At 42.7% G+C, this 23558-nt stretch overlaps 1 protein-coding gene and 3 pseudogenes across 7 annotated transcripts in view; all 4 read left to right on the top strand.

Annotated features, from left to right (window-relative positions):
- The window catches only part of LOC101432920 (zinc finger protein 232-like), a 35104-nt gene that overhangs the window by 5868 nt on the left and 5678 nt on the right, over positions 1–23558 (top strand). For 5 of the 7 annotated variants that reach the window (XM_023586101.2, XM_071210371.1, XM_071210372.1 and 2 more), the window contains exons 3-4: positions 159–312; positions 13156–15832. In XM_023586101.2, the coding sequence (XP_023441869.1) occupies positions 159–312; positions 13156–14210 (1209 nt within the window). In that variant the 3' untranslated portion in view covers positions 14211–15832. The other 2 variants (XM_071210373.1, XM_058283709.2) reach the window with 2 other exon arrangements.
- LOC131275000 (activity-dependent neuroprotector homeobox protein 2 pseudogene) lies at positions 1101–3792 on the top strand (annotated as a pseudogene).
- Positions 3791–5442, top strand: LOC139437198 (activity-dependent neuroprotector homeobox protein 2-like; annotated as a pseudogene).
- On the top strand, positions 14879–15832 carry LOC101432472 (small ribosomal subunit protein uS2B-like; annotated as a pseudogene).

Genomic DNA, 23558 nt, shown 5'->3' with positions numbered 1-23558 from the left:
GTTAGCCATGTGTTTCTGTCTCTGATTTCTCTGCCCTCAGGGCCTCAGTGAAACTCTAGCTTCTCCTCTTTCCCCTGTGCTGACTCTGAGGAGGCTTCCCGAAGTCTCCTTGGATGTTTTGGTCTCACACAAAATGAGTGGTGCCTGATCACCTCCAGGTGCCAGGCCCTGCACGTGGATCTACACAGGAAGAGCCGTGGGAAGAGAAGGCAACTCCCGGAGCAGCTCAGGAAGCAGCGAGCATCTGGTTCCAGCCGAAGGAGATGCAGCTCAAATGTGAATCTGAGGAGACCCGGCCTCTCCCAGAGAGTGGTGAGGAGCAAGAATACGCTGGGAGGGGAGGATTTAGAAGGGATATAAAGGCCATAGAACCTGACATGTAGTAAGTGTTGAAATGTTGGCCATCATCAACTTGGCTTTATTCTTCTTATATCTTAACGTGTTTCATCACCTGAAAAATTAGGAATAATTACAGCTTACCTCATAAGGTAGCCCTGAGGTTGAATTAGATTTATATACTATCTGAGCATAAAGCCTGTCCAGCATCCTCTACCTTTAGAGAGCCCTAAAACAGGACCAGAAAATACTTCATTTTCTCCTTGCCTCATTTTCTCCACTCCCTCTAGTTCATATTATCTCTGCTCTCAGCTGCAAAGGCCAGCCTTGTGAACCTTTCCTTTTAACTTCCCATTCCAAAACCACACCACAGAAGCCATATTACCAGGTCTGTACACAACACTGTTAGTCACCACTTTTATCTATCACCTATCCCACATCTAAACAGCCCTATTTGCAACTCTCATGTCTGTATTTCTGCATTTCAGATTTATTGCAGAAACTTACTTCCCTGCCTGCACATATCTCCACAAACATCCTGTCTCTCCTAGTGCCAAACACTAAACTTAAAGATAGTAGACTTAGAGCCTCAGAACCATGAACTCTACTTGCTGAGCTCTATAACATTGTGAAAGATACATCTGTCACTGTGTTGCTAATGAAGATTTTCTTTGATACTTTTACACCCAATACACAAAAGCATTTGAAAAATAAAATTCTTATAATCAACAAAATGGGAAAAATTAGAAATGGAGATTAATCTTGGAGGCTATTCCAAATGTGTGTTTTTACCTCTTGGGTCTCCTTACTTATTTTTCCCTTCCTCACAAAATTGGTTCTCTTTCTGGTCATGCCAGAAGAACAATTAATCACCACAGGGCTGGGCACATGCTGAGAGACATCAGCAGCTCCTCGGGTGCCCAGTGGTGGGTATGTAGCTGTGGGGCATCTCCGTGGGCCCTGTGCCACCAGCCTCTCCCAGAAAGTTTATCCAGGCACCACCCTCGCTTCCTATTGTCTTTTTCACTCAGCAGAGGTGGGAATTCTCAAGACATTCTTCAGTCTTGGGGTTCACAGCCCGAGCCACCTTTGGACCCCACCCCTGTCACGTGGCCACGACTGTGCAGCCCCAGTGTTTCCCCAGGCACCAGGCACAGGTTATCTTCTGCAGGACACACCACCTTGGCTGCTCCAGGGTAGAGCAGTGCCATGGTTTCTGCAGGGATCGTTTAGTAGCTCCACAGCAGAACCCTGCTAGGGAGCCAGTGCCACGCTGGAGCCAGTCCGTACTCCACACCCTGAAGGAAAGTTGCCTTTGAAGCTCGGCTGAAGGCACACTCCTAGCTCTTCCCCTTTGAAAAGACTAATCTGGATGAGGTTAAATCTCATGGGCATTGAAGAGAATGGGTAGCCACTGACCCTTGAGACCTTGAGGAATTGACAGACTGCAGAAGGAGGAGGGAAGAAGCTAGTTGGAACAGAGATAAGATACGGTGCAAACTATTGGACTTGGTACTTTATTCTGTTTTTTGTTGTTGTTGTTGTTTTTTAATTTCTCTCCCCTTCCTCCCCACCCCGGTGTCTGTTCTCTGTGTCTGTTTGTTGCATCTTCTTTGTCCACTTCTGTTGTTGTCAGTGGCACGGGAATCTGTGTTTCTTTTGGTTGTGTCATCTTGTGTATCAGCTCTCCATGTGGGCAGTGCCATTCCTGGGCAGGCTGCACTTCCTTTCGCGCTGGGCGGCTCTCCTTACGGGGTGCACTCCTTGCATGTGGGGCTCCCCTACACAGGGGACACCCTTGCATGGCATGGCACTCCTTGCGCGCATCGGCACTGTGCATGGGCCAGCTCCACACGGGTCAAGGAGGCCCAGGGTTTGAACCGCAGACCTCCCATGTGGTAGACGGATACTCTAACCACTGGGCCAAGTCCGCTGCCCTGTACTTTATTCTGAAGACAGCATTGAGCAATGGTCTTTAAGCATGGAGGTGATAACTGCATTTAGAAAGGTAGCTAGTACTCCTCTGGAAAATGGACAGGAGTGGGGAGGAGACAAGACTTTCATTGCAGTTGTCTAGTTGAGAGATGGATAATTTTAAAAATGTTTCAAATTCCTGTGAAACATCTTGCCTACATCAGGAAGGTATGAAAAAAGGTGAAAGGCCTTCTTTTCAATATTGGGCTCAACAACTGTGAAGAATTACTGAAGGGCTTTAAAGGCTTTGAGCCAGGATAGAAATACTTTTTTTTTTTTTAACACATCATGAGAAGTTTCTTTCTGGGAACCTTATGAAAAAAAAGTGAGATAATGAACAAAGCCTTGCTGTTGCAGCCTCTGTAAATATTTGACAAAGGTGCTTACTTCATTCAAAAAAACATTTGTGTTGTTATAAGAAGATGAAATTGACCAAGAGCTGGTGGTACCTTACCCAAACTCTGTGTTTGCATCTCAACCCAAAGTTGTGGGAAAGCACTTCAGAATATTTCATGCACCTGTTTGGAAAGTCCAGAAGTACACAGTGAATATTTTATTGATAGGTCAAACTAAATCATCCAGAAATGATGTTCTAAGTTTCGCATGTTTAAAATGTATCTTCTCAAATACTTTGTACTACCACATGAAGAAACATGAGCTGGTAGCCCATTCTCACTACCTAATGAACTCCTACTTTGGCCTGTAGAATGAGGAAATGGGTAAACAAGGAAAAACTAGTGGGAAGTGGATTTGGGTCAACTGATAGAGCGTCCGCCTACCATATGGGAGGTCCAGGGTTCAAATCGAGGGCTTCCTGACCAGTGTGGTGTGCTGGCCCACATGCAGTGCTGCTGCGTGCAAGGAATGCTATGCCACGCAGAGGTGTCCCCCCGCATAGGGGAGCCCCGCATGCAAGGAGAGCTGTCCCGTGTGGAAAAAGCATAACCTGCCCAGGAGTGGCACAGCACACACAGCTGATGGCAGTAAGATGACGCAACAAAAAGAGACACAGGGAAGTGGCTGTGGCTCAATCAGTTGGGCTCCTGTCTACCATATGGGAGGCCCTCGGTTCCTGTCCCAGGGCCTCCTTGTGAAGGCAGGCTAGCCCACAAGCTGCAGAGTACTGCCCCACCCACAAGCACCACAGAGAGCCGACTTAGCAAGGTGACACAACAAAAAAAAGAGACAAGCAAAAAAAACACCAAAAAGCAGAAGAGCACAGCAACAGACACAGAACAAATAGCAAACAAGCCACCAGGGGGAGAGGGGAAATAAAATAATAATAAATACAGACACAGAAGAACACACAGCGAATAGACACAGCAGACAGCATGCAAAAAGCTGTGGGGGGGAGGATTAAAAAAAAAATTCTGGTTCTACTGACAAGAATGCAAGTGGACACAGAAAGACACAGCAAATGGACACAGAGCTGATGAGGGGGGGAGAGGAAAAAAAATCTTTAAAAAACTAGTGATACTCTATTTCTGCTGAGAAGATCCCACCATTGGACAAGTATTGTAAAAAGTGCAGTGCTAGTGTGAGCAGCCAGGATGTTTTAAAATGTGTCATATTTTGACATCAGATGTATACAGGGATTTGGAGAATAAGCTTAGATCTGTGATTTCAGAACATCTTAACAGAACTGGACTTTTGAAACAAAGGAATTTTGCTCTAAAACCAACTACAGGTGTGACCATACCACCCAGCAACAGTGCTCCAGGCATTTTGGCCCCATTTTCTTGCTTTCATCTTGTCTTGTCACAGAGTAATCAGAATCAAGCCATCATGCAACCCATTGAGGGCACAGGTCAGCAAGTGACTGTGGCCCTCAGTCCATCTGGGAGGCTCACCCACTCTCCCCCAGCCATGGCCCATCTCCACGTTGCTCTCGTCCCTGGTGCTCTGCCAGTGGGTCAGAAAAACGTTGCTCTGCAGCCATCTTCATTTCTCATGGCATTCCACTTAATCAGTGAGCATACTACTATTTTACCCTTGAGTCAATCTGTTGGACTTATAAATAAAGTCTTTTGGAACTGGCATTCTCCCATCAGTCAGAACCTCTGCCCAGGGATTTTATTACCCATTTGTCTGCATGTTGGGCCTGGAGTTCTTTCCATTAGCAGGTTTGTGGGATCTGGCATCCTCCTTGTGAATCACTCTTTTGCCCCTGGAGTCCCCCTGGCAGTCTAACCAGGCTTGATTTCTGCACGTTGGACAGGGTCAGCAGATGTACATCCTGCAGGCCAGTGACTCCTGTGGGGGTGATCCCTTTGGGACAGACAGCTGCTTCTGGGATTCTCCCCACTGGACTCACAGTGGCATCACAGGCTCTCCCTTCTGACCAGATCATCCCTAATGGCAACCTGTTGTTTCCCCATTTGATTTCATTACCATATTGCCAAATGAAAAGCTTCGAGAGAGGGAAATCTATTTGACAGTACTCACTAGCATACACTCCAAGTCACTTGTAACTGTGTACCTTAAAGTGAGGCCTCAAGCCAAAAGTATACCCAACAGCCCTAGCACACAAGTGCTGACCTGTCCCTTTTGCTTTGGTACCTTTGTGAACATAGAGGCGTATGAGATCTATTTGAAGGAGAGCATCACATCATGCCAGCAGTACATAAAATTTTGAAGTCTCCTGCTTTCAAGTGCCTCCACTGCCATGGGACTTACACAGGAAACATGACACTGGCCACAATTGCTGTACACTTGGTGCATTGCAGAAGTGTGCTTAAAGATGGCAGCTCCCGCCTTCACATCCAGCCTGGTTTCATTGAAAACAGTCAGTGGTGAGGTGATCCATGACTACCTTTTCTCTGAAGAGAAAACTAACCAATGGCGCTTCTGGGGCAGAAGGCCAGAGGGAGGGCAGGGAGCAGCCTTTGATCATAAATGCCAATGTAGCTCCTGTGCCAAAGTGGTGACTGCTATGCCTTTTAAGAGGCACAAGAACGATAGCAGACAGAGGGCATGCTGATTAATGGCGATGCTCTTCAGATTTTAGCATTAAACCCTAAAAAATAGACTGTTATGAAGAAAAATAGCAGTTTCTTGAAGATTATTTTCACAAGAGACCACATCCTAGTATAAAGGAAATAGAACTGTTATCCGCACTCTTATGGGTGTGGAAAATTGATATGCCTTCATTATTTGGGAAAAGAAGATATATTTGCATGAAAGCAATAAGAAATCCTATGACTTCTGTACTTTCAGGCTTTGATATGTCTGAATTTTAAAATGTATAATTTTTTTGTTAACATTTCTCAAATGCACTGTATACATATAAATTTTTTCTAATAACACAATATGTTTGGTTTATAGAAACAATCATACGGTATTTTTCCTTTTTCTTCACTCAATGTGATGTCCTCCAGGTTCATCCATGTTATCATAAGCTTTACAACTACATTTCTTCTTTCACCTGCATAATATTTCATCATGTGAATACCAGTTTGTTTATCCATTCATTGGTTGATGAACACCTGGATTGTTTACAGCTTTTGGCAGTCATAACCAATGCTGCTGTGAACATTGGTGTGTAGATGTCTTTTCATGTCACTGCTGTCAGTTCTGGGTATATATTCAGTAGTGATATTTCAGGGTCATGTGGCAGGTCTATATTAAGCTTCTTTAGGAACTGCTAGATAGTCCTCCATAGTAGCTACCGTTCTGCATTTCCGCCAACAGTGAATAAGTGTTCCTATCTCTCCACATCCTCTACTTCTTTGGACAAGTATCTATTTAGGTCTTTTGCCCATTTTGTAATCAGGTTGTTTGCCTTTTTTTTTTTTCTCTAGTAATAGAAGAACTTGTAATATTGATACGGAGATAGTGATCACCCAAAGTTCTGAGCGGAGGGAGAGGGAAGAAGAGTTATGGCATGGGGCATTTCTGAGACATTGGAATCTTTCTGTGTTTGTCTTTTTATTGTTGAGTTCTAGCATCTCTTTATATATCCTGGATATTAAACCCTTATTGAACATGTGATTTCCCAATATTTTCTCCCATTGAATCGCCTGCCTTCTCATCCTTTTGACAAAGTCCTGGTAGGTGGAAAAGTGTTTAATTTTGAGGAGGTCCCATTCATCTGCTTTTTTCTTTTGTTGCATATGCTTTGGATGTAAGGTCCAAGGAACCATCACCTGCCACAGGGTCTTTAAGATGTTTCCCTACATTTTGTTCTAGTAGTTTTATGGTCTTGGCTTTTGTATTTCAATCTTTGATCCATTTTGAGTTGATTCTTGGAAAGGGAGTCAGAGAGGGGTCCTCTTTCATTGTTTTGGTTATAGAAATCCAGTTTTCCCGGCACCATTTGTTGAAGAGATTTTTCTGTCCCATTAACATGGGCTTGGTAGGTTTGTCAAAAGCCAGTAGATCGTATAGATGATTTATTTCTGGACTCTCAGTTCTAATCCATTGGTTGATGTGTTTGTCTTTATGCCAGTACCCTACTGTTTTGACCATTGTAACTTTGTAGTATGTTTCAAGGTCAGACAGTGAAATTCCTCCCATGTTGCTTTTTTTTTTTGAGAGTGCTTTTGCTGTCAGGTGCACTTTCCCTTCCAAATGTATTTACCTTTTCTAATTTTGTAAAGTAGGCCATTAGAATTTTTTTTTCAAGATTTATTTATTTATTTACTCCACCCACCCCTTGGGGCTTGTTTGCTGTCTGTTCTCTGTGTCTATTCGCTGCATGTTATTCTGTGTCTCCCTTTTTTGTTGTTGGATCATCTTGATGCACCAGCTCTCCACAGGTGCACGGGCCGTCACCTGTCCACGGGCGTGCCAGCCATCACCTCTCCGCAGGCGCAGGCCAGCTTGCCTTCACAAGGAGGCCCTGGGCTGCAAACCCAGGGCCTCCCATGTGGTAGACAGGAGCCCAATGGATTGAGCCACAGCCTCTTCCCAGGCCATTAGAATTTTGATTGGTATTGCATTGAATCTGTAAATCAGTTTGGATAAGATTGACATCTGCATGATATTTATTCTTTCAATCCATAAATACAGAATGTCTATTTGTTTACATCTTTTAAAATTTCTTTTAGCATTGTTAGAGAAGAATGTATAATCCTGTGAGTTTGGATGAAGTATGTTGTATATGTCTGTTAGGTCTAACTTGTTTATCATAATGTTCAAGTTCTCTGTTTCCTTGTTGATCTTCTGTTTGGTTGTTGTATCTAATGATGTTAATGGGGTGTTGAAATTTCCAACAAGTATTGTAAAGATGTCTGTTTATCCCTTTAGTTTTGCCAGAATTTGTCTCATGTATTTTGGGGCACCCTAGATAGGTACATAGATATTTATGACTGTTCTGTCTTCCTGGTGGATTGTCCCTTTTATTAATATATAATGACCTTTTGTATCTCTTACAACTTTTTTGGATTTAGTCTATTTTATCTAATATTAGTATAGCCACCCCTGCTCTTTTTTGGTTATGATTTGCTTGGAGTATCTTTTTCCAGCCTTTCACTTTCAGCCAGTTTTTATCCCTGGGTCTAAGGTGAGTTTCTTGTAACTAGCATTTGGATGGCTTATGTTTTTTATCCATTCTGTCTGCCTATTTCTTTGATTGGGGAGTTTAATCCATTCACATTCAATGATACTACTGTAAAGCATCATTTACTTCCACCATTTTATTCTTTGGTTTTCTTGTGTCGTATCATATTTTTGTCTGTCTTACTCTTTTGGTTATTCTTTCTCAATTCTTTCTTCTATACTCTCCTCTAGGCCTCTCTCTCCTGTCTTTTTAATTTGGGTTCTAAGGCTTCCTTTAATGTTTCCTGCAAAGGTAAATTCTTTTTTGCAAACTCTCTTAGTTTCTGTTTGTGAATATTTTATACTCACTGTCATATTTGAAGGACACTTTTGCTTGATAAAGAATTCTCGGCTGGCAGTTTTTCTCTTTCAGTGTCCTAATTGTATCATACCACTGTCTTCTCGCCTCCATTGTTTCTGGAGAGAAATCTGTGCTAATTCTTATTGGACATACCTTGTATATGATGGTTTGCTTCTCCCTTGTTGCTCTGAGAATTTTCTCTTTATCTTTGACATGTTAAATTCTGAGGAGTATGTGTCTTAGAGTAAGTCTGTTCGGATTTATTCTGATTGGGGTACGGTGCACCTTCTTGGACAGGTAAGTTCATTTCTTTCATGAGAGTTGGGAAATTTTCAGCTATTTTTTCCTCAGATACTCTTCTCCTTTTTCCTTCTCTTCTCCTTCTGGAACTCCCATGACACATATGTTCATGTCCCTGAACCCCTGCTCAATTTTTTCCATTTTTTTTTCTCTTCAGTTGTTGTTCTGTCTTCAGTATCACTTATCCTTTCATCTGTCATTTCGAGTCAGATGTTGTATGCCTCTAATGTGGTTTTTTTTTAAAAGATTTATTTATTTATTTAATTTCCCCCCCTCCCCTGGTTGTCTGTTCTTGGTGTCTATTTGCTGCGTCTTGTTTCTTTGTCCGCTTTCTGTTGTCGTCAGAGGCACGGGAAGTGTGGGCGGCGCCATTCCTGGGCAGGCTGCTCTTTCTTTTCACGCTGGGCGGCTTTCCTCACGGGCGCACTCCTTGCGCGTGGGGCTCTCACGCGGGGGACACCCTTGCGTGGCACGGCACTCCTTGCGCGCATGAGCACTGCGCATGGCCAGCTCCACACGGGTCAAGGAGGCCCGGGGTTTGAACCGCGGACCTCCCATATAGTAGACGGTCGCCCTAACCACTGGGCCAAAGTCCATTTCCCTCTAATGTGTTTTTGATCACACCTATTGTGTCTTTCATTCCCATGAGCTCTGTTACTTTTCAGGATTTCAATTATTCTTTGCACTCGCTCAATGTCTTTTTTTTTTTTTTTTTTTTTTTAAGATTTATTTTATTTTAGCTATTCCTGCCCTGGTCCCCACCTGCACTTGCTTTGTTGTCTGCTCTTTGTGTCCATTTGCTGTGCGTTCTTCTGTGTCTGTGTGTCTTCTCTTTTAATCTTCTATTTATGAGACACCAGGAACTGATCCTGGGACCTTCGAAGTGGGAGAGAGGCACTCGGTCGCTTAAGTCACCTCAGCTCCCCCAGTCTGCTGTATTTCTCACTGTCTCTTTTGCGTCTTCCTTTATTGTGTCTTCTCGCTGCACCACATCTGTGATGTGGGCCAGCTTGCCTTCACCAGGAGGACTTGGGAATCAAACAAGGGGCCACCCATATGGTAGAAGGGAGCTCATTCACTTGAGCTATATCTGCTTCCCTCAGTGTCATCTTGATGTCATTTATCTCTTTAGTCATTGTGTTTCAACTCATTAGGTTTTGGAAATTTGTGCTCATTTCCCTAATTAGTTCTTTCAAATCCTGTCTCTTCTGGGGTTTTGATATATTCCTTTCCTTGGGCCGTGTACTTCCCTTTTCTTAATATGGCTTGTAATTTTTTGCTGACATCTGGATATCTAATTAGGATGTAATTTACTCAGATGCTCAATTTCTTTCTCTTTGGTAGGATAGTGGCATGAGACTATGTGTTATCACTGCTTTTTGATTCTTGGCTTATCCTAGATTGTTAGGATTGTCCCTGCTAGTTGCTCGAATCAGGGCTTTGTACCCAGTAATTGGTTGCAGACTGGCTTCCTGGGGCCTTGGAAAGGGAAGCTGTAAAGGCCAGGAAAAGCCACTTTTACTTATATTTAATTTTCTCACACGAGCTTCCTTGTTCTGGAAGCAAATGGCACTGTTTGGTAGCTCTCAGTTCAGTGCCTGGGGGGAGTGTATTTGTTGCGACACAGATAGGATCAGTGTGACAGCTTCCTGCCTGGAGGCTAAGAGCCTTGTAATTGTACCTTTGTCAGTGACATGAACTTAAAATGTTAAACACAAACTGACATTTGAGTATGAACCACTAAACTTGTTAAAAAATTTTAATCTTAGGTACTAGGTAATTAGCTGTTTTTTCAATTGAGGTTTAAAATATATTGTTTTTTTACTCACATGTTGAACAAATGGATTTCAGATGCTGCTTTTTAAATTTATTTCAGGTGCTTAGAAAGACTACAACATAAGGAAGCAAACAGTTCTTTCGAATTTATTGTTTCCTAAAGTTTGCTTTTGTTAACTATTACTTTCAGTGTTTTCTTTTCTGTTATATAAACTATATATATATATTTTTTAAGATTATTTTACTTTTTTTTCTGCCTGCCTACCTCGTTGTTTGAACTTGCTGTGTCTGTTCATCTTCCTTGTTTCTTTTTTTGTTTTATTTTTCAAGATTTATTTAATTCTGCCCCCCCCCCCATTGTTTGCAGTCATTGTCTGCTGTCTGTGTCCATTTGCTGTATGCTCTCTGTGTCTGCTTGTCTTCTCTTTAGGAAGTACCAGGAACCAAATCTGGGACCGCCCCTGATGAAGGGAGGCACTCAGTCACCTGAGCCACCTCAGCTCCCTGGTTTGTTGTGTTTCTCATTGGCTTTCTCCTTGTGTCTCTTTTTTTGCTTCATCTTATTGTGTCAGCTTGCCACGCTTGCCCTCCATGCCAGCTCATCTCTAGGAGGCTTCAGGAACTAGATCCAGGACTTCCCTCGTGGTAGACAGAAGCCCAGTCGCTTGAGGCATATCCACTACCCATTCCTTGTTTCTTTATGAGGCACAGGGAACCGAACCAGGACCTCCAATATGCGAGGGAGGCACCTAATCACTTGAGCCACCTCCCTTCCCTGCTTTGTTTTGTTTGTCATTGTGTTTTTTATTCTTGTATCTCTTATTGCATCATCTTGTTACTTCAGTTTGCCTGTCTTGTTACCTTACACCTGCCGGTCACCTCAGCTCACTGTCCTGCTCATTCTCTTTAGGAAGCACCGGGAACCTCTACTCTATGCTTTTTTGTGTCCCTCATTATGTCTGTCTTCTTGTGTTTCTTGTTCCATCACCTCGCTGTCTTCTTTAGGAGGCACCAGGAATCAAACTAGGGACCTCCCATGTGGTAGGCAGGAGTTCAATCACTTGAGCCACATCCATTTCCCTAAATTATGTCTTTTGATACTTTGTACATGTCTTGTTTTCTCAGTAGTATTAGTATTCTATGAAAAAAACTGATATCCAGAAAAGCTATGTTTTTTCATTTAAGGAATTTTTAGCCAATTTCAGAATATATTACATAATTAACGCCAAATTAAGGCATTTCTGTCCTACAGTTAGCTTCACAAATGGTACAGTACTTTTTTTTTTTAAAGATTTATTTTATTTATTTCTCTCCCCTTCCCTCCCCCCCCCCCCCGCCCCCCAGTTGTCTGCTCTCTGTGTCCATTCGCTCTGTGTTCTTCTGTGACTGCTTCTATCCTTATCAGCGACCCAGGGAATCTGTGTTTCTTTTTGTTGCATCATCTTGTGTCAGCTCTCCGTGTGTGCAGTGCCTTTCTTGGGCAGGCTGCACTTTCTTTCATGCTGGGCGGCTCTCCTTACAGGGCACACTGCTTGCATATGGGGCTCCCCTACACGGGGGACACCCCTGCGTGGCAGGACACTCCTTGCGCGCATCAGCACTACGCGTAGGCCAATTCCACAAGGGTCAAGGAGGCCCGGGGTTTAACCAGGGACCTTACATGTGGTAGGCAGACGCCCTATCCATTGGGCCAAGTCTGCTTCCCAAGAGAACCTTTCCCTTTTAACATCTTGTTCCAAAACCACTCTAAATAAGCCATAATTTTAGCATTCCTATACACAACACTGCTAGTCACGACCTTTATCTATCACCTGTCCCACATCTAAACAGCCCTATTTGCAACCCTTTCCTATGTGGACTTATGCACAGGTTTACTACAAAAGCTTACTTCCCTGCCTGTATACATCCCCTCGAACATCCTGTCTTCCCTAGTGGCAAAGACTAAACTTAAAGACAATAGACTTAGAGCCTCAGGACCATGACTGTTCTTGCTGAACTCTGTAACATTGTGCAACATACTTACATCACTATGTTGCTAATGAAGAAGATTCTCTTTGATGCTTGCTTTTACACCCCACCAAACTAAAGCATTTGAAAAATAGAATTCTTACAATCAACAAAATGGAAAAAATTAGAAATTGAGATTAATCTTGAGTCTATTCAGAAAGTATGTTTTTACCTTCAGGGTATCTTTTTGTTTTTTTAAAGATTTATTTATTTATTTCTCCCTACCCCCTGGTTGTTTGCACGTGCTGTGTCTACTTGTCTTCTTTGTTTCTTTAGGAGGAATTGGGAGCCAAACCCTGAACTTCTGATGTGGAAGGGAGGTGCCTAATCACTTCAGCCATTTCTGCTCCCTGATGTGTTGTCTCTCTCATTCTGTTTTTCCTCTCCATGTCTCTTGTTGCATCATCTTGTTGCCTCAGCTCCTTGCGCCTGCCCATTGCATCAGCAACCTCCCACTGGTAGGTGGGAGCCTAGATGCCTGAGCCACAACTGCTTCCCATTCTTTCTTATTTTTTCCTTTCCTCACAAAATTGGTTGACCATTTGCCAAGTCCTCAAAAATGTAAAATATCCCTTATTTTTTAAAAGCAAATTCTAACCAAAAATAATACCTACTTTTAAACTTATTTTATTAAAATAACTTTTGTAGTTGTCCATTTATGAAAATAGAAAAAAAAAACAAATGTAAGTGCAAGAAAAGGAAGAAGAAAAAATGAAAGGAGAGAGGAATATTCCCCTGTACAGACATTCATTGAGTAATAACCATTGTTAATATCTGAGTAAATATCCTTCCAGACTTTGTCATATGCATATTTAGTATATTTCAAGTTTTCATTTTCATGCCAAAAATGTAATCTTAATCCAGGTGTCATTTCTCCATACATGCAGAACAGGTGTATTTACATTTCCCATTAATTGTTGCAGGTGATGACCCAAAGTCCAAGGAGAAAGGATCATTGCCAGAACCACCCTTTCCTAAAGTGAAATCACTGGTGTTGTCAGAAAAACGTGCTTCTGCCACCTCTACATTTGAAGCTGCCTCTGAAGTTGAGGGCACCTTTGAGCAGCAGGAGGGAAATTCCAAAGAGGAGAGACTGTGGAGGTCCCCTGACCAGGAGGAAAGTTTCAGGCAGATGGTTGTCACTCATAAGAAAACTCCCATAGGAAAGAAAGACCATGAATGTAGCGAATGTGGGAAAGTCTTTCGTTATAACTTCCGCCTTAAAATACACCAGAGAATTCATTCTGGAGAGAAACCCTATAAATGTAGTGTCTGTGGAAAAGCTTTCCATGCCAAGTCAAACCTCATTCCTCATCTGAAGGTTCATACTGATGAGAGACCCTTCAAGTGTAATGAATGTGGAAAAACCTTCAGACAGCGTGCATGCCTTATGGAACACCAGACACTCCATACTGGAGAGAAACCCTATGAATGTTATGTATGTGGGAAGTCCTTTAGTAGACGGTCAGCTTTTTATAAACATCAGAGATTACATATTAGAGAAAAAGATGAATGTGAAAAACCCTGCACTACAGACTTGGACCTTACTGAACAACAGAAAATTCATAGGGAAGAAAAACCTTACAAATGTAAAGAATGTGGGAAAACTTTCCCAGATACTACACATCTAATTCAACATTGGATAATTCATACTGGAGAGAAACCCTATGAATGTAGTGAATGTGGGAAAGCCTTTACTCAGAGATCACACCTTGTTACACATCAAACAATTCATACTGGAGAGAAACCCTATCAGTGCAATGAATGTGGGAAAGCCTTCAGGCAGCATACACTCCTTATACACCATCAGAGAATCCATAGTGGTGAGAAGCCCTATGAATGTAAGGAATGTGGAAAAACTTTCGCTTGGCGTACGGCTTTTAATAGGCATCAGAAACGTGGGAAAGGATGCAGCTCAAGGAGATGGCTCCCACCTCCCACTTGGGAGGCCCTGGGTTCGGTTCCCGGTGCTTCCTAAAGATGAGCAGACAGAGCGAGCACACAGTGAGCAGACACACAGAGCAGACAGCAAGCTCAAACAAGGAGCACACAGACAAGGGAGCCAACTGGGGTGGGGGTTGGGGGTAAATCTTAAAAAAAAAAAAATAAGGATGCTGGAGAGAAACTTGAAGAAAATGGTGAAAACTTGACCAAGAATGAGAAATTTAGGGAAGAGCAGAGAATTGACAGAGAAGAGAAAATTTATCCGTGTAAGCGGTATAGCATAACTTTCCAAGACATCTCAGACTTCACCAAACATCAGGTAATTTATACAGGAGAGAGACCAAATGAATGTAAACTTTCAATCAAAACTCTGACCTTATGAGCCATCAGTGAATTCACACTGGAGAAAAACCTTATGTTTGCAAGAAATGTGGGAAATCTTTTAGGGTTAACTCAGATCTCATTAAGCACAATTGCGTTCATACTAGGAGAAACCCTCTGAATGCCCTGAATGTGGGAAGACCTTCAAGTTGGGAGTCACACCTAATTACTCATCAGAGAATTCACACTGGAGAGAAATGATTCGAAAGCAACTGTGGGAACACCTTCAGTGGGCACATAGCTTTTCTTAAACATCCAACAGAGGAGGCCATATGGTGTTGTCTTGGGTTCCCATCTTAACTTAAAGGGAAACCTAAAACAATGTCCGGAATCCTTGATGTCCTGCAGATGAAGGAGGAGGATGTCCTAATTCCTTGCAGCAGGAACCCACTTAGGTGGCACCAGCATCGGCTTTCAAATGGAGGAGTACATCTTCAAAATGAAAAGTGATGGCATCTATGTCATAAACCTGAAGAGGACCTGGGAGAAGCTTCTGTTGGTGGCTCATGCCATTGTTACCATTGAAAACCCTGCTGATGTTGGTCATATCCTCCAGGAATACTGGCTGGTGGGCTGTGCTGAAGTTTGCTGCCGCCACTGGTGCTACCCCTATTGCTGGGTGCTTCACTCCTGTACTTTCACCAACCAGATCCAGGCAGCCTTCTGGAAGCCACTTCTTCTGGTGTTGACCGAACCCAGGGCTGACCACCAGCCTCTCAAAGAGGCATCCTCTATCATCTTGCCCACCATTGCCCTGTGTAACACAGACTCTTCTCTGTGCTATGTGGACATTGCCATCCCATGCAACAACAGGGGAGCTCACTCAGTGGGTCTTATGTGGTGGATGCTGGCCCAGGAATTCTGTGCATGTGTGCCACCATCTCCCATAAGAACCCCTGGAGGTCATGCCTGACCTCTACTTCTACAGGAATCCTGAAGAGATTGAAAAGAAAGAGCAGGCCACTGCTGAGAAGGCTGTGACCAAGGTGGAGTTTCAGGGTGAATGGACCACCCCTGCTCCTGAATTCACTGCTGCTCAGTCCAAGGTTGCAGACTGGTCTGAAGGCGTCCAGGTGCCCTCCGTGCCTATTCAGCAGTTCCCTACAGAAGACTGGCGTGCTCAGCCTGCAGCTGAAGACTGGTCTGCAGCTCCCACTGCTCAGGCCACCGAGTGGGTGGGAACCACCACCTAGTGGTCCTGAGCTGTTCTGCACAAAGTAGAAATGAGGGTGTCGAAAAATGAACACCAGTTTCTATAATTTAAAAAACAAACAACCTAATGAATGAATGTAGTAAAAGTACGAAAATCCAGATAGAACACCTTATTGTATTATAGAGTATTTTATTGTTGAAAAACCGTTTTTAGGTAACATTAGAGAGGTTTTACCAGACGGAAGACATACAAGTGTAATATTGAATGTATCACACTTTGAAAGCAGGGAAATCATTGAATTGTTACAGTTTGGAAATTTTCCAACCCTGAATGTTTAAATAAAAGTTACACAACAAAAAGTTATTGAGTGTCTGATATGTGCCAAGGAGCACAATTAAATGGTCCTAGAGAAAGACAGTGTTCTTTGAGGAACTTACTGTCCAGTGGAGGCTGAGGGAAAACAAAAGATTTAATCTTTAAGCAAATCATGAAACGAAGGGCCATTCAAAGCTCTTACAGGTAGCAGAAGTGAATATGGCAGTGTACAATTTGTAAGCCTGAATTCCACAGAATAAATAAGATATACCTATTAGGGAGACGCTGACATTGGAACTTTGAAAAAAGAGCCTAAAGGATAAAAGTTTGCCTTTGCAAGAACTTAAATAGCCAAAGAAATTTATGCCAGGAGGACTAAAGCGAAGCGAAAACCAGAATCTGATGCACGCTTTGAGGAACAGAGGTGGTAGGAATGTGGGTTAGAGGAAGTTCCTCCATAGAAATATTTTGTAATAAAAAAGACTGTTCCTACCAACCTTAGCAGAGAGACTTTGTTATAACAGTTCAGGAATGGAGTATTACCTACTAACCAGCCAGTTTAGTCCAATTTTCTCAATTTTTGATTGCCTTATTTAGTGAAGGCACCACCATCATCTTGTGCTCATGTTGTTACCATAACCTCCTAACCCACCTTCCTTCTTCCAAACTTTTCCCTACTCTGCATCCTGAATTCTCTGTTTAGAACAAATCAGCTAGTGCCACACCCTCTCTCAATTTCTGTAGTGACTTCCCACTAACCTCAGCATGAAGTGTGATCTGACCACATTTATCCATTCATTCAGTAAATATTTTTTGAGATGGGGGCTACCAAGAAGGATGAGCAAAAAATTGAAAAATGTCTCTATTCTGATAGTTTTCAGAATAGTAGAGGAGAGATTAATCAGAATAAAAAATAAATGTAAAATTACAACCATGGTAAGTACCACAAAGGAGAGGCATATGATACTACAATGAGGAGTTTAGCCTAGTTGGGGAGGGCATTCTGAAAAGTTTTTCTTTTCTAAATCCAGCAATTACCCCTGAACTGTTGGCAGTTCCCCAAAAGACCTAGGCACAGCCCTTTTGCCTTATGGCCTTTCCACAAGCTGTTCCCTATACCAAGAATGCCCCCTTCCTCCTTACCTAGCTGCTATTATTTTTAGCACTTTATGTGCTGGGTGCTGTGCTAAGCACTTGACATGTATTTTTTCTTGGGTTCTTTCCTTCAGCCCTAATTGGCAGGTACTACTGTTATCCCCATTTTATAAACAGGAAATTAAGTTCTAGGAAGTTAAAATAATTTGCCCAATGGTTCACAGCTAGTAAGGTGGAATTCAAATCCTGACCTGCCTAATTCCAAAGTTCTTTTTAACTGTAGTATGATATTTCCCAGTTCCTTCCCATTCAGGCATCAGTCATTCTGAGGCACCTTTCCTGACAGGGATAAAAGCTTTCTGCTTCTGCAGGCCACAGCCATCGAAGTTGAGTAATTATAGTTTATGTGTCCCATTCTCTGTACTGAATTATGAAATCTTGCTGAACAGGGACTGGGTTTTTACACCTTTGTAGGGTCAGTAATTAACCAATAGAAAAAGCCCAACCTCCCAGAATACACATTGGTTCACCTGGACAGAAGTGTGGTCTCCTCTCCGGGCTTGTCTAAAAGAGTATTTAACTTGGCAATTCGGTGGGTTACCCTAGGTATACCCGGGGTTTCCAGGCGAATGGCAGCTGTGGGCTGAGAGCGCTGGGGCGGGAAGCCATCCCAGCGCGCATCCCAGTGGTTAGCTGGGGCTGGGCGCTATGGCCTCGGAGGCTATGCTCAGTGAGGGGGAGACGTAACACCTGGAGATGAGATCCTGCAGCGGTGGTGCATGCAGAGCTGGGCGCCCAGGCGCCTGTTTTCAGGTTCTACCCACATGGCCAAACCCCTTCAATCCCTCATCAGGCCTGGCCCACACCACTTGGATTCCTGTTTGCACCCCCATCATCTTAGCCCTGCAGCATAGGACCCTTACTGTGCACAACTCACCCCTGGACTCAGGCGCAGCCCCACCAAGCACCAGAGGCTTCTAGGAGGCTCCTAGCCTGGGACCAGCAGGATGGCTTTTGCAAACTCAGTGCCTGGAGAACTGTTATTTCAATACCCAAAGATGCAGTCCGGCGCTGTCCCCAGAAGGAATGCAGGAGAGGGGCATCTTCAGTGACTCGATGGTTATCTGTGGAAACCCATTAACCTTCACAAAATGAAATTCTTCAGGGTTGGTTGCTATGTCTAGGTGGCAGGGATCACAAACTTTGATGAAAGTAACTCAAAAAGTAAAGGCTCACTAGTCAAATTTCCATTCACACACACGTTACAAGCCTCTTGCAAATAAAATGAGACATCCTGATGCCTTGCTGGCTTTTCCCAGAAATTTTATCTAATAGCTAAGACCCATCTAGAACCTATCCTCCAAATTCCCCCCCCCCCCTTTGCATGTAGGACAGGTGCTGTCTGAAATCAGGCTTGGTTCATACAGTATGCCTCAGGTGGAATCTTGAGTTCTCCAGGCCTGGCGCACTCAGGTTTAGCAGTGGTGGATAAGAGTTAAGGGCTAACAATTAACTGTAGCAAGAGCCTCGATGTAGTTAACTTTATTAGTCAATCCTCTAGGACAAACTCTGTCCTCTCCTTTTCCTCCCACCCTTTCTCTCCTCCATGCTTTGCAATTTACATTTTCCCCTTATTATCACCCCTATCCTCTTTGATCAGAAGTCTAACAATCAATACAAGGATATATTCCTACTATCGTTGGGGAGGCCTAAATTATAAAATACTCCCAAATCCAGAATATTTTCACTTTAAATCAGAAACTGACCAATATGTGTTAACCTTAGAAAAAGTACTTCCATGGTAGTGAAACAGGTAAATAGAGGAAGATAGGAAAGAAACAGACCTTAAAACTTAAAATTAGTCCAAAGAGAATAGGACACGTTCCTGATGTATAATGTGGGGGGTTGAAAGGAACAAAATAGATAAAAAGATATTTTAAAGAATGAATGATTGAAATAAAGAGTCAAATGATCTTGAGCTTGGGAAAAACTTTCACAGTGCATAACTTAATTTTGTGTTTTCCCTAACACTTAGCACTTACTCTTTGGCAGGCAGCATTCTAAGTGCTTTATATTAATTGTTTTGTTTTGTTTTTTTGTTTTTTATTCACTCTTTTATATTAATTCATTTAATCATTACCGACTATAATGGAAACCCTACAAAGCAGCAGACCCCCATGAAGTATGCAAAACACAGAGAAGGTAATAAACCTGTCCAGGATCTCACTGTTAGAAAGTGGCGGAGCCAGAATATGAACGATGGTAGTCTGGTTCCAGAGTATGCTCTTAACCACTTCACTATAACTGCTTCTTAGAAAGACTTTCCAAAGTAGATAGACCATGAATTGAACTTGGAAGGCTGAGTTGGACTTGGCTAGGAAGGAAAACAGGGGGTATGTAGAAGAGCAGTTTTGCATTCATTCATTCATTCACTAAATCACTGCCTGAATACAATATTCCAAATACTCTTCTAGGCACTGGGATAAAACAGTGAACGAAAACACTGGCTACCCAGTCTTTTGGAATAAAGAAAAATGTGGTTAAATGATTAGGTTAAATCCAGGTTACAGAAAGTTTTCAGAGTCATAGGAATATTTTATACAGTAACAAATAGGGAGAATTAAAGGTTTTAAAACAGGAATTAACATGAAAATGATATATAATTAAAAGCATTGTCCAGTTTGAACTGGAGCAGGAAAGTTGTGGTTTCAAGATTATTGACTAAGTAACATTTAAAATACTCATCATTTATTGATGCTAACTCTGTGTCCGATGTTATTCTAAGCACTTTACATATAAAAGTCATTTATCCTCTGAATCTCTCTCCTTTTTTTTTTTCACTTTATTTTTTAAAATTTATATCCCCCACCCCCAAAGTTCTCTTTGTCTGCTCCTTGTTTGCTGGCCTTCTGAGGAGGCACTGGGAACTGAATCTGGAACCTTCCATATGCGAGGGGAATGCCCGATGGCCTGGCCACCCTTGTTCCCCGTGGGCTGTCTTCTGGCCTCTGGCCCCTGCTCACTTAGGTATCTGCTCCTTTTGGGAGGTGCCATGTCTAGCTAATCATTTCAGAGGTTGTGGGTGTCTCCTTGTCTTCTTTAGGAGGAACACGGACAGAACCCAGGATCTCCCATGTGGTATGCAGATGCCCAACTGGTTCAGCCATATCGGCTTCCCCCAATATCTCTCTTAATAAATACCATTAATGTCCACATTTCACAGATGAGGAAACTGAAGCACTGAAAGGTAAAGTAACTTGCCTAAGGTCACACAGCAAGTAAATGGCAGAGGCAGATCCAGGTAGTGTCTGTATCCACATTCTTAACCACTCCACTCCACTGACTCTTAGGATAATCTGGTGAAATCCAGAAAGCCCCAGAATAGGGTCAGGGGGAAATGAGAAGAAGTGAAAGGGTAACATTTTTTTCTATAATTTAATTGGACCTCAGAGGAGGGTAATGCTGCAAGAATAACATAAGACTAGGAGATTGAGGGCAGGGCATTGTCAGAAAAAAAATATTAGAAAACCATGTCAGTTTCAGAATTATTAATTTAGAAATAATCTGGTTTCCAAAAGGAAATAGAATTTCACTTAATGATGAGATGTGGATTTTGTCCTGTGAGAGTGCCAGGATTTAGTGTCTGGTTCTCTACTTTCTAGGCCCAGAAATTTGATTTTGTCTGTGTATCTATAGAGAATCATATAGGTCCAGGAGAATGGACTCAATGCTATCAAAATCACAAGAGAATTATGTAAATATAAGGGTAAAATACAACTGCAAAAAGAAGCAGAAATTGAGAAGGTTGGTCAACACATCCTCTGTAGAAACATCTATGGAGAAATTATATTCTCATCAGGAGTTACCTGAGTGATAATGCAAGTATCATTCAGTTATGATCACTCGGTGAATCCACCTGCTCTTGGAAAGGGTGGGGTGGGGTATCTGTCAAGAGGATAGAATACTCTTTTCAGCTTGGGTAAGCATCTTCCTCCTCTATCAGTGCTGGAGTCAACAGGCACATTCTCTGACTCATCTTTTCTAGACTGTAACCTAGTCTTTCTTCAGATGGCGTTTAGTAAAATTGAATTTCCTTTTCTTGGTTCTAATTATACTTCAGTCATACCTCTCTGAAGCCAGGTCCTGGTAACCTTGATTGGACTTAGATGTTTCAGGATCTCCTTATCTCTTTGAGTTACTTCCACATATGGATAATTTCACCTCTAATGTATTTTTGTTTTTAAAGATTTATTTATTTAATTCCCCCTCCTCCCCCGGTTGTCTGTTCTCTGTGTCTATTTGCTGCGTCTTATTTCTTTGTCCGCTTCTGTTGTCGTCAGTGGCACAGGAAGTGTGGGCAGCGTCATTCCTGGGCAGGCTGTATTTTCTTTCGCGCTGGGCGGCTCTCCTTACGGGGTGCACTCCTTGCGCGTGGGGCTCCCCTACGCAGGGGACACCCCTGCGTGGCAGGGCACTCCTTGCGTGCATCAACACTGCGCATGGGCCAGCTCCACATGGGTCAAGGAGGCCCGGGGTTTGAACCGCGGACCTCCCATGTGGTAGACGGACGCCCTAACCACTGGGCCAAGTCCGTTTCCCGACCTCTAATGTATTGATACTTAACTAGCTTATTATTAAAGGGTATTGTATTTTCCAAGTTCTATTGGCATCTTTATTTTGCTACAATGGAGGGAGAGCAATTACATAGCAAGCCCATGCCATCCCTCCTTTACCTCCACTACCTGCTATCCTCTACCACATACCCATAGCAGACTTGAGTAATTCATCACTGTACTCTGTTCTTTTTGAGCCCAGATACAGCCTCAGAATCTTCAACATGATGCTTCAAGGAAACTACTTTCAGTACTTCAGCGTTGATACTTGAGATAAAATCTACCCCCCCATATTGATTATATCCATTAAATGACCAAAAATATAAAACTGTAAGTAAGGGTCTCCTTCTCACAGAGTGGGCCACCAGCAACCCTATTTATCCTGTGTGACCCACCCGTACCCAACAGCCCCACTTCTTCCTATGTCACCATTGATTAGAGTAGAGGTTGACACTTAACCTAAACTAGGAAAAAAGATTCTCTTTTTTAAGGTTTTGGAACTGAAATGAAAAAATTCTAGTTCAGCCAGGACTCGTGTTTCGAATAAAGGACATTTCAAGATCCAGATGCTGAGGTAATAATGGAAAAAGAAAGTCTACAGAGAGCACAATAGATTCCAATTCTGATTTAGTAGCTCTCCCATGTGTTTCTGATGATCAGCCAAATTTGGGAACTGCTATTAAAGACCACAGAGGCGGCGGACTTGGCCCAGTGGTTAGGGCGTCCGTCTACCACATGGGAGGTCCGCGGTTCAAACCCCAGGCCTCCTTGACCCGTGTGAAGTTGGCCCATGTGCAGTGCTGATGCACGCAAGGAGTGCCCTGCCACACAGGGGTGTCCCCCGTGTAAGGGAGCCCCACGCGCAAGGAGTGTACCCCGTAAGGGGAGCTGCCCAGCGCGAAAGAAAGTGTAGCCTGCCCAGGAGTGGTGCTACCCACATGGAGAACTGACGCAGCAAGATGACGCAACTAGAACAGACAGATTCCCGTGCCGCTGACAACAACAGAAGCAGAAAAAGAAGACGCAACAAATAGACACAGAGAACAGACAACCGGGGTGGGAGGGGAAGGGGAGAGAAATAAATAAATAAATCTTTAAAAAAAAACAAATAAACCACAAAGACCAACGTTTAGAATAGAAGCATTTCTCTTTCCTAAATTATAAGATCATTTCTGAGAATTCATAAGTTCAACCAAAATATAGAAACTTATTTGATCATCTGCTTTACTAAGAAATGTTTTTTTCCCAGCATGATGAAGTAAACATTTACACTTTTAATTTATGTTTCAGATAATGCAAAGAAAACTGAGATGAAAGAATGCAAGTTAAAGAAGAAAAATTTTAAGGAAATAGAATCAGGACAGCCAAAACAGATAGCCCAGAGATCTAAATTCTTAGGAGACAGTGAATATGAGAACAGCAAGGAGAGGCAGCAGTAAACTCATCAAAGGCTGGACTGCAACAATCCCCTTTTGAGGATAAAGGGTTCAGCCTTGAGTATTACCCTTAAAACACACACACACACACACACACACACACACAAAAGCAACCTATAAGAGAGGAAAAACACAAATGTAATAAGAAAGTGAGAATTTATGATCGGAGCCCACTTGTCACCAGAGAGGTTCTGCAGAGTAAAGAACTAACAGGTAGGTACAAGGCTTATGGCCAGAGCTTCAAACAGAAGTCAGGACTTACTCCACATCAGAAAAGCCATACAATAAATAGAACCTATAAGTGTAATGACTGTGGAAAGGTTTTCAGTAGAAGCTCAAACTTGGTTATATATCAGTGAATTCACATGGGAAAGAAACCTTATGTTATA

This window comes from Dasypus novemcinctus, chromosome 21 (assembly GCF_030445035.2).
Source record: "Dasypus novemcinctus isolate mDasNov1 chromosome 21, mDasNov1.1.hap2, whole genome shotgun sequence".
Classification (NCBI taxonomy): Eukaryota; Metazoa; Chordata; class Mammalia; order Cingulata; family Dasypodidae; genus Dasypus; species Dasypus novemcinctus.
This window is presented reverse-complemented; position numbering and strand designations above follow the sequence as displayed.